This window comes from Scyliorhinus canicula, chromosome 12 (assembly GCF_902713615.1).
Source record: "Scyliorhinus canicula chromosome 12, sScyCan1.1, whole genome shotgun sequence".
In the NCBI taxonomy this organism is placed as follows: domain Eukaryota; kingdom Metazoa; phylum Chordata; class Chondrichthyes; order Carcharhiniformes; family Scyliorhinidae; genus Scyliorhinus; species Scyliorhinus canicula.
The window spans coordinates 163,760,533-163,771,966 of NC_052157.1; the positions used below are offsets into that span (position 1 = coordinate 163,760,533).

General features: G+C 57.2%; 1 protein-coding gene across 1 annotated transcript in view; it reads left to right on the top strand.

Moving 5' to 3' along the window:
- Window positions 1-3,467: 3,467 nt before the first annotated feature.
- The window catches only part of LOC119974364 (collagen alpha-5(IV) chain-like), an 8,902-nt gene continuing 935 nt past the window's right edge, over window positions 3,468-11,434 (top strand). Inside the window, exons 1-2 of the mRNA XM_038813135.1 lie at window positions 3,468-3,863; window positions 3,990-4,773. Of these exons, the coding sequence (XP_038669063.1) occupies window positions 3,525-3,863; window positions 3,990-4,773 (1,123 nt within the window). The 5' untranslated portion in view covers window positions 3,468-3,524. The remainder of the gene's footprint in view (window positions 3,864-3,989; window positions 4,774-11,434) is intronic.

Consider the following 11,434-nt stretch of genomic DNA (forward strand, 5'->3'; position numbering starts at 1 on the left):
CCTTCAGACCTTTCAGTTTCCCCAGAACCGTCTTCTTAGTAATGGTCACTGCACTCACCTCTGCCCCCTGGTTCTCCTGGAGCTCTGGCATCCCACTGGTGTCTTCCACCCTGAAGACTGATGCAAAGTAACTATTCAGTTCCTCTGCCATTTCTTTGTTTTCTATTATTACTTCTCCAGCCACATTTTCCAGTGATCCAATGTCTACTTTTGCATCTCTTACCTTTTATATATTGAAAAAAACCTCTTCCTATCTTTCTTTATATTACTAGCTAGTTTGCACTCGTACTTCACCTTCTCCCCCCCACCCCGCTTATTGCTTTTTAGTTGTCCTCTGCTCGCTTTTAAAGGCTTCTCACTAATCCTCGCCACTTTGTATGCTTTTTCTTTTGTTTTATGCTGCCCTTGACTTCTTTTGTCAGCGATGGATGCCGTTTCCTCCTCCTTGGGATGAATTTCTGTTGTGCCTCCCTAATAACCCCCAAAACTCTGCAATTGCTGTTTCACTGTCTTCCCTGCTAGGCTCCTTTTCCAATCAACTCGGGCCAGCTCCTCCCTCATGTCCTTGTAGACTCCTCCACCAATGATTTCAGTGCGACTTCCATTTCTTTCCTCAACGCCTCCATGCTTCTCCAGCTCCACAGCATCGCCTCAGTCATCTTTAACACAGTAAGAACCCTGGACCCTGGTGCTGTGAAGCCACATTGTTATCCACTTGTGCTACTGTGCTGCCCACATCCATTATAGTCAAGATATTGATTCCCACATTTTGTTTTAGGAAGCAGTCCGACACAATCAATTAAGACCCTTGTAAAAGGTTCCTCAAATGCTGGAATGGGTATTAAGGGCGCTGGTTTTATCACTGCTTGAGGTTTCCCTATCACTTGACATGTGTGACATGATCGACAAAATGTAACTACATCTTTATGTAGCCCAGGCCAATAAAAATGTTTTTGTATTTTAGCTTGAGTTTTCCTTACTCCCAAATGACCACCTCATGGTACCTCATGAGCAACTCACAACACCTCCTTTCTAGACCTGACCGGCAATACCACTTGGTGAACTTCTGCTCACTTTTCCTCCGCCTGCATATTTAAAAGTCTCTATTTCCTCATTAAGACACCATTTTAAAAAAAAAAATTAGAGTACCCAGTTCATTTCTCCAATTAAGGTGCAATTTAATGTGGCCAATCCACCTACCCTGCACATCTTTGGGTTGTGGGGGCGAAACCCACGCAGACACGGGGAGAATGTGCAAACTCCACACGGACGGTGACCCAGAGCCGGGATCGAACCTGGGACCTCAGCACCATGAGGCATCAGGGCTAATCCACTGCGCTAACGTGCTGCCCTAAGACACCATTTTTAAGGTAATAACATTCTGGTATACACTCAGATTCCTCTTTCTGATACAACTGTTTTATTTCTATATCTCTTTGTTGTAACTCTGCCAATTTTCCTGAACTAAAAATATCCGCCTCATCCTCCATCTGTTCTTGTTCTTTTCCAACCATCTGATCAAAAATTGTTTCTGATAATTGAACTTCAACTTTATCTTTACTCTTTGATTTCTCCTCTTGACTTAACAGGTGGATTGGCCATGATAAATTGCCCTCAGTGTCCAAAATTGCCCTTAGCGTTGGTGGAGTTACTGGGTTATGGGGTTAGGGTGAAAGTGTTGACCTTGGGTAGGGTGCTCTTTCCAAGAGGCGGTGCAGACTCGATGGGCCGGGGTTTTGAGATTGGAGGCGGGATTTTAGGTTTAGGGGTGTGTCTGGGGGGCGGGGCTGGGGTTGGGCAGGTTTGAGGGGGTTCTGCGGCATGGTTTAAGGTTTGGGGGCGGGGCTTGGGGGTTGTCAGGGGGTGGGGGCAAGGTTTGGGGGTTTAGGGGTGGGGTTGAGGCTTTGGGGGGGGGATTGTATTGTGGCCGGGGCCGGGGGTTTAGGGGCGGGGCCAGGATTGGGGGCGGGGCCGGAGTTGGGTTTGTGGGGGCGGGTTTAGGGGGCGGGGGCCAGGGATTGGGGTGAGGGTTTGGGGACAGGGATTGGGGGGGGCCATGGATTGGGGGCGGGGTTGAGGTTTTGGGGCAGGGCCGGGGATTGGGTGGGCGGGGCCATGGATTGGGGGGCAGGGTTGAGGGTTTGGGGGGGCGGGGTTGAGGGTTTGGGGGGGCGGGGTTGAGGGTTTGGGGGGGCGGGGTTGAGGGTTTGGGGGGGCGGGGTTGAGGGTTTGGGGGGGCGGGGTTGAGGGTTTGGGGAGGCGGGGTTGAGGGTTTGGGGGGGGCGGGGGTGTGTTTTGGGCGGGGCCGGGGATTGTGGGCGGGACTGGGGGCAGGGTTGAGGGTTTGGGGGCAGGGGCGGGGATTGGGGGGGTGGGGCCGCGGGGGTGGGTGGGGCCGGGGCCGAGGATTGGGGGGGCGGGGCTGAGGGTTTGGGGGCGGGGTTGAGGGTTGGGGGGAGGCGGGGCCGGGGATTGGGGGAGGGGCCGGGGATTGGGGGGGCGGGGTTGAGGGTTTGGGGGCGGGGTTGAGGGTTGGGGGGGGGGCGGGGCCGGGGATTGGGGGGGCGGGGTTGAGGGTTTGGGGGCGGGGTTGAGTGTTTTGAGCGGGGCCGTGGATTGGGGGCGGGGCCGGGGATTGGGGGGGCGGGGCCGGGGATTGGGGGGGCGGGGCCGGGGATTGGGGGGGCGGGGCCGGGGGTTTGGGGGCGGGGTTGAGTGTTTTGAGCGGGGCCGTGGATTGGGGGCGGGGCGGGGACTGGGGTCGGGGATTGGGGGGCGGGGCTGGGGTAGGGATTGGGGACTGGGGGCGGGGCTGGGGCTGAGGGGCGGGGCCGCGGGGGTGGGTCGCGGCGGGGGCGGGGCCGAGGATTGGGGGGGCGGGGTTGAGGGTTCGGGGGCGGGGCTGAGGGGCGGGGCCGGGGATTCGGGGGCGGGGCTGAGGGTTTGGGGGCGGGGCCGCGGGGCCCGAGGGGAGGGGCCGGGGATTGGGGGGCGGGGTTTGGGGCCGAGGGGCCGGGGGGCCCGAGGGGAGGGGGCGGGGGTTGGGGGGCGGGGTTTGGGGCCGAGGGGCGGGGCCGCGGGGCGGGGCCGCGGGGGGGGCGGGGGCCGCGGGCGGGGCCGGGGGGCCGGGGGCGGGGGCCGGGGGGCCGGGGGGGGGGTCCGGGGGGCCGGGCCGGGGGTCCGGGGGGCCGGGGGGCGGGGCCGGGGGTCCGGGGGGCGGGGGTCCGGGGGGCGGGGCCGGGGTTTGGGGCCGGGGGGCGGGGTTTGGGGCCGGGGGGCGATGTTTGGGGCCGGGGGGCGGGGCCGGGGATTGGGGGCGGGGCCGGGGATTGGGGGCGGGGTTTGGGGCCGGGGGGCCGGGGGGCCGGGCCGGGGGGCGGGGCCGGGGGGGGGGGGCCGGGGGGGCGGGGGGCGGGGCCGGGGGGCCGCGGGGCCGGGGGGCGGGGTTTGGAGCCGGGGGGCGGGGCCGGGCCCAGCCGGAAGCGGGCCCGCGGCTGCAGCCAGGTTGTTGCCGCCGGGCGGGTATGTGGGGCCGGCAGGAGTTTGAGCGGGTTTGGCGCCGGGAGTTCCCGGGGGCTGAGGTGCCGCTGCTGGAGCCCGAGTCGGTGCCGGAGTTGCGGAGCGAGTTGGAGCGGAGCCGAGAGCGAATCCGCGCCGCCCAGCAGCTCCTCGACCGGGAGAAGCTCCGACTTACCTTCCTACAAACCGCCCTGGAGCGGGTCACTGCCGGGTCAGGGGTCACTGCCGGGTCAGGGGTCAATCCCGGGATCCCAGACCATCCCGGGTCAGGGGTCACTCCCGGGATCCCAGACCATTCTGGGACAGGGGTCAATCCCGGGATCCCAGACCATTCTGGGTCAGGGGTCACTCCCGGGATCCCAGACCATTCTGGGTCAGGGGTCACTCCCGGGATCCCAGACCATTCTGGGTCAGGGGTCACTCCCGGGATACCAGACCATTCCGGGACAGGGGTCACTCCCGGGACAGGGGTCACTCCCGGGATCCCAGACCATTCTGGGTCAGGGGTCACTCCCGGGATACCAGACCATTCCGGGACAGGGGTCACTCCCGGGACAGGGGTCACTCCGGAGACCCCAGACCATTCTGGGTCACAGGTCACCTCTGGGACAGGGGTCACTCCGGACCATCTAGGGTCAGGGGTCACTCCTGGGACACCGGACCATCCTGGGACACCGGTCACTCCCGGGGCACTGGTCACACCTGGGACTCCGGACCATCTAGGGTCAGGGGTCACTCCCGGGACACCGGACCATCCTGGGACACCGGTCACTCCCGGGGCACTGGTCACACCTGGGACTCCGGACCATCTAGGGTCAGGGATCACTCCCGGGACTCCGGACCATCCAGGGACACTGGTCACTCCTGGGGCACTGGAGCCACCAGACAACCAGAGTTTTCACACCCAGACCTGGGACTCCAAATATAATTGCGATCCTCAAAAACTGAAACAAAATCTCCCGGGCCAGAGGGTGGGGGACCCGGGCCAGAGGGTGGGGGATAATGGACAGGAGGGCATTAACCAGGGGGAAAATGCAGATAGTGATTCCACCTCTTCACTCCCCGATCACCACGGATCGTGTGCCCTGCGGAGAGGACACAGGTTAAACCGGATTTGGGATATCGGAGGAGCCCCGAGCTCAAGTCCACGATTCCAGAGACGCCAGCGTCGTAAAGATTCCCCCGGCTCTCGGGCACCGTCCAGTGGAGGCAGCGACGGTTACATCAGCTCAGAGGAAGATCGGAATTCGGCAGGTAAGGGGCAGGGTACACAAAGTCAAATATTAATGGGTTGGTTGTGTCACTATAACACTGGGGTACAGTACTGGTGGGGACGGGTCTGTCACTGTATAACACTGGGGTACAGTACTGGTGGGGATGGGTCTGTCACTGTATAACACTGGGGTACAGTACTGGTGGGGACGGGTCTGTCACTGTATAACACTGGGTACAGTACTGGTGGGGACGGGGTCTGTCACTGTATAACACTGGGGTACAGTACTGGTGGGGACGGGTCTGTCACTGTATAACACTGGGGTACAGTACTGGTGGGGACGGGTCTGTCACTGTATAACACTGGGTACAGTACTGGTGGGGACGGGTCTGTCACTGTATAACACTGGGGTACAGTACTGGTGGGGACGGGTCTGTCACTGTATAACACTGGGGTACAGTACTGGTGGGGACGGGTCTGTCACTGTATAACACTGGGTACAGTACTGGTGGGGATGATCTGCCGCTGTATAACACTGGATGTACAGTACTGGTGGGGATGGGTCTGTCACTGTATAACACTGGGATACAGTACTGGTGGGGACGGGTCTGTCACTGTATAACACTGGGGTACAGTACTGGTGGGGATGGGTCTGTCACTGTATAACACTGGGGTACAGTACTGGTGGGGACGGGTCTGTCACTGTATAACACTGGGGTACAGTACTGGTGGGGACGGGTCTGTCACTGTATAACACTGGGGTACAGTACTGGTGGGGACGGGTCTGTCACTGTATAACACTGGGGTACAGTACTGGTGGGGACGGGTCTGTCACTGGATAACACTGGGGTACAGTACTGGTGGGGGTGGGTCTGTCACTGTATAACACTGGGGTACAGTACTGGTGGGGATGGGATCTGTCACTGTATAACACTGGAGTACAGTACTGGTGGGGACAGGGTCTGTCACTGTATAACACTGGGGTACAGTACTGGTGGGACGGGTCTGTCACTGTATAACACTGGGGTACAGTACTGGTGGGGACGGGTCTGTCACTGTATAACACTGGGGTACAGTACTGGTGGGGAGGGTCTGTCACTGTATAACACTAGGGTACAGTACTGGTGGGGACGGGTCTGTCACTGTATAACACTAGGGTACAGTACTGGTGGGGACGGGTCTGTCACTGTATAACACTGGGGTACAGTACTGGTGGGGAGGGGTCTGTCACTGTATAACACTGCGATACAGTACTGGTGGGGATGGGTCTGTCACTGTATAACACTGGGGTACAGTACTGGTGGGGACGGGTCTGTCACTGTATAACACTGGGGTACAGTACTGGTGGGGACAGGTCTGTCACTGTATTACACTGGGGTACAGTACTGGTGGGGACGGGTCTGTCACTGTATTACACTGGGGTACAGTACTGGTGGGGACGGGTCTGTCACTGTATAACACTGGGGTACAGTACTGGTGGGGACAGGGTCTGTCACTGTATTAACACTGCGATACAGTACTGGTGGGGACGGGTCTGTCACTGTATACACTGGGGTACAGTACTGGTGGGGACAGGGTCTGTCACTGTATAACACTGGGGTACAGTACTGGTGGGGATGGGTCTGTCACTGTATAACACTGGGGTACAGTACTGGTGGGGACGGGTCTGTCACTGTATAACACTGGGGTACAGTACTGGTGGGGATGGGTCTGTCACTGTATAACACTGGGGTACAGTACTGGTGGGGACGGGTCTGTCACTGTATAACACTGGGGTACAGTACTGGTGGGGACGGGTCTGTCACTGTATAACACTGGGGTACAGTACTGGTGGGGACTGGGTCTGTCACTGTATAACACTGGGGTACAGTACTGGTGGGGACGGGTCTGTCACTGTATAACACTGGGGTACAGTACTGGTGGGGACGGGTCTGTCACTGTATAACACTGGGGTACAGTACTGGTGGGGATGGGTCTGTCACTGTATAACACTGGGGTACAGTACTGGTGGGGACGGGTCTGTCACTGTATAACACTGGGGTACAGTACTGGTGGGGACGGGTCTGTCACTGTATAACACTGGGGTACAGTACTGGTGGGGATGGGTCTGTCACTGTATAACACTGGGGTACAGTACTGGTGGGGACGGGTCTGTCACTGTATAACACTGGGTACAGTACTGGTGGGGACGGGTCTGTCACTGTATACACTGGGGTACAGTACTGGTGGGGAGGGGTCTGTCACTGTATAACACTGGGGTACAGTACTGGTGGGGACGGGTCTGTCACTGTATTAACACTGGGGTACAGTACTGGTGGGGACGGGTCTGTCACTGTATAACACTGGGGTACAGTACTGGTGGGGACGGGTCTGTCACTGTATAACACTGGGGTACAGTACTGGTGGGGACGGGTCTGTCACTGTATAACACTGGAGTACAGTACTGGTGGGGACGGGTCTGTCACTGTATAACACTGGGGTACAGTACTGGTGGGGACTGGTCTGTCACTGTATAACACTGGGGTACAGTACTGGTGGGGATGGGTCTGTCACTGTATAACACGGGTACAGTACTGGTGGGGACGGGTCTGTCACTGTATAACACTGAGTACAGTACTGGTGGGGATGGGTCTGTCACTGTATAACACTGGAGTACAGTACTGGTGGGGACGGGTCTGTCACTGTATAACACTGGGGTACAGTACTGGTGGGGACGGGTCTGTCACTGTATAACACTGGGGTACAGTACTGGTGGGGAGGGGTCTGTCACTGTATAACACTGGGGTACAGTACTGGTGGGGACGGGTCTGTCACTGTATAACACTGGGGTACAGTACTGGTGGGGACGGGTCTGTCACTGTATAACACTGGGGTACAGTACTGGTGGGGTCGGGTCTGTCACTGTATAACACTGGGGTACAGTACTGGTGGGGATGGGTCTGTCACTGTATAACACTGGGGTACAGTACTGGTGGGGATGGGTCTGTCACTGTATAACACTGGGGTACAGTACTGGTGGGGACGGGTCTGTCACTGTATTACACTGTGGTACAGTCCTGGTGGGGACGGGTCTGTCACTGTATAACACTGGGGTACAGTACTGGTGGGGACGGGTCTGCCACTGGATAACACTGGGGTACAGTACTGGTGGGGACGGGTCTGTCACTGTATAACACTGGGGTACAGTACTGGTGGGGACGGGTCTGTCACTGTATAACACTGGGGTACAGTACTGGTGGGGACGGGTCTGTCACTGTATTAACACTGGGGTACAGTACTGGTGGGGAAGGGTCTGTCACTGTATAACACTGGGGTACAGTACTGGTGGGGACGGGTCTGTCACTGTATAACACGGGTACAGTACTGGTGGGGGTGGGTCTGTCACTGTATAACACGGGTACAGTACTGGTGGGGACGGGTCTGTCACTGTATAACACTGGGGTACAGTACCGGTGGGGACGGGTCTGTCACTGTATAACCCTGGGGTACAGTACTGGTGGGGGTGGGTCTGTCACTGTATAACACTGGGGTACAGTACTGGTGGGGACGGGTCTGTCACTGTATAACCCTGGGGTACAGTACTGGTGAGGACGGGTCTGTTACTGTATAACACTGGGGTACAGTACTGGTGGGGACGGGTCTGTCACTGTATAACACTGGGGTACAGTACTGGTGGGGACGGGTCTGTCACTGTATAACACTGGGGTACAGTACTGCTGGGGATGGGTCTGTCACTGTATAACACTGGGGTGCAGTACTGGTGGGGATGGGTCTGTCACTGGATAACACTGGGGTACAGTACTGGTGGGGACTTGTCTGTCACTGTATAACACTGGGGTGCAGTACTGATGGGGACGGGTCTGTCACTGTATAACACTGGGGTACAGTACTGGTGGGGACGGGTCTGTCACTGTATAACACTGGGGTGCAGTACTGATGGGGAGGGGTCTGTCACTGTATAACACTGGGGTACAGTACTGGTGGGGAGGGTCTGTCACTGTATAACACTGGGGTACTGTACTGGTGGGGAGGGTCTGTCACTGTATAACACTGGGGTGCAGTACTGGTGGGGACGGGTCTATCACTGTATAACACTGGGGTACAGTACTGGTGGGGACGGGTCTGTCACTGTATAACACTGGGGTACAGTACTGGTGGGGACGGGTCTGTCACTGTATAACACTGGGGTACAGTGCTGGTGGGGATGGGTCTGTCACTGTATAACACTGGAATACAGTACTGGTGGGGACGGGTCTGTCACTGTATAACACTGGGGTACAGTACTGGTGGGGACGGGTCTGTCACTGTATAACACTGGGGTGCAGTACTAGTGGGGATGGGTCTGTCACTGTATAACACTGGGGTACAGTACTGGTGGGGATGGGTCTGTCACTGTATAACACTGGGGTGCAGTACTGATGGGAGAGGGTCTGTCACTGTATAACACTGGGGTACAGTACTGGTGGGGAGGGTCTGTCACTGTATAACACTGGGGTACTGTACTGGTGGGGAGGGTCTGTCACTGTATAACACTGGGGTGCAGTACTGGTGGGGACGGGTCTGTCACTGTATAACACTGGGGTACAGTACTTGTGGGGACGGGTCTGTCACTGTATAACACTGGGGTACAGTACTGGTGGGGACGGGTCTGTCACTGTATAACACTGGGGTACAGTGCTGGTGGGGATGGGTCTGTCACTGTATAACACTGGAATACAGTACTGGTGGGGACGGGTCTGTCACTGTATAACACTGGGGTACAGTACTGGTGGGGACGGGTCTGTCACTGTATAACACTGGGGTGCAGTACTGGTGGGGATGGGTCTGTCACTGTATAACACTGGGGTACAGTACTGGTGGGGATGGGTCTGTCACTGTATAACACTGCGGTACAGTACTGGTGGGGACGGGTCTGTTACTGTATAACACTGGGGTACAGTACTGGTGGGGACGGGTCTGTCACTGTATAACACTGGGGTACAGTCCTGGTGGGGATGGGTCTGTCACTGTATAACACTGGGGTACAGTACTGGTGGGGACGGGTCTGTCACTGTATAACACTGGGGTACAGTACTGGTGGGGATGGGTCTGTCACTGTATAACACTGGGGTACAGTACTGGTGGGGAGGGTCTGTCACTGTATAACACTGGGGTACAGTACTGGTGGGGACGGGTCTGTCACTGTATAACACTGGGGTACAGTACTGGTGAGGTCGGGGTCTGTCACTGTATAAGGACTCCAAGTCCCTTTCTGCTTCTGCTTTCTGAAGCATTTTCCCATTTAGAAAATAGTCTATGCCTCCATTCCTCCTTCCAAAATGCATAACCTCACACTTTCCCACATTGTATTTCATCGCCCACTCTCCTAGCTCGTCCAAATCCTTCTGCAGTCCGCCTGCTTCCTCAATACTACCTGTCCCTCTGCAGATCTTTGTATCATCTGCAAACTTAGCAACAGTGCCTTCAGTTCCTTCTTCCAGATCATTAATGTATATTGTGAAAAGTTGTGGTCCCAGCACTTACCCCTGAGGCACATCACTAAGGAAGAGATGACTGAACATTTGGAAAGACAAAGCTCAATCCACCATTGGCGGCATGGTTTTATGAAGGGTAGGTCATGCTTGACAAACTTGCTCGAGTTCTCTGAAGATGTAACCAGCAAAGTAGATAATAGGGAACGTGTGGATGTGGTACATCTAGACTTTCAGAAGGTGTGTGATAAGGTGCCGCAGAAAAAACTGACCCAGAAGGTGAGATCGCAGGGGATTGGGGTAGAGTACTAGATTGGATTGAGGATTGACTGACTGACAGAAAGTAAAGGGTCGGGATAAATGGGTCCTTCTCTGGCGGGTGAACTGTAACTAGCGGGGTGCAGCAGGGGTCAGTCCTGGGACCTCAACTGTTCACAATCTATATAAAGCAGGAACAGAGTGTAACAGCAAAATTAGCAGATGATTCTAAAATAGGCAGGAAAGCAGGCAGTGAAGAGGAGGTAAAGATTTTACAGACTGAGATAGGCAAGCAGATTGGGCTAAATCTTGGCAGATGGAGTTTAACGTGGATAAGTGTGAGGTTATCCATTTTGGTCAAAAAAATAGAAAGGCAAATTATTATCTTAATGAAAAGCAGATTCAAAATGCATCTGGGCAGAGGGGTCTGGGCAGAGGGATCAGGGCAGAGGGGTCTGGGCAGAGGGATCAGGGCAGAGGGATCAGGGCAGAGGGATCAGGGCAGAGGGATCAGGGCAGAGGGGTCTGGGCAGAGGGATCAGGGCAGAGGGATCAGGGCAGAGGGGTCTGGGCAGAGGGATCAGGGCAGAGGGATCAGGGCAGAGGGGTCAGGGCAGAGGGATCAGGGCAGAGGGGTCTGGGCAGAGGGGTCTGGGCAGAGGGATCAGGGCAGAGGGATCAGGGCAGAGGGGTCTGGGCAGAGGGATCAGGGCAGAGGGATCAGGGCAGAGGGATCAGGGCAGAGGGATCAGGGCAGAGGGATCAGGGCAGAGGGGTCTGGGCAGAGGGGTCTGGGCAGAGGGGTCTGGGCAGAGGGATCAGGGCAGAGGGGTCTGGGCAGAGGGATCAGGGCAGAGGGGTCTGGGCAGAGGGGTCCTGGGCAGAGGGGTCTGGGCAGAGGGGTCTGGGCAGAGGGGTCTGGGCAGAGGGATCAGGGCAGAGGGATCCGGGCAGAGGGATCCGGGCAGAGGGA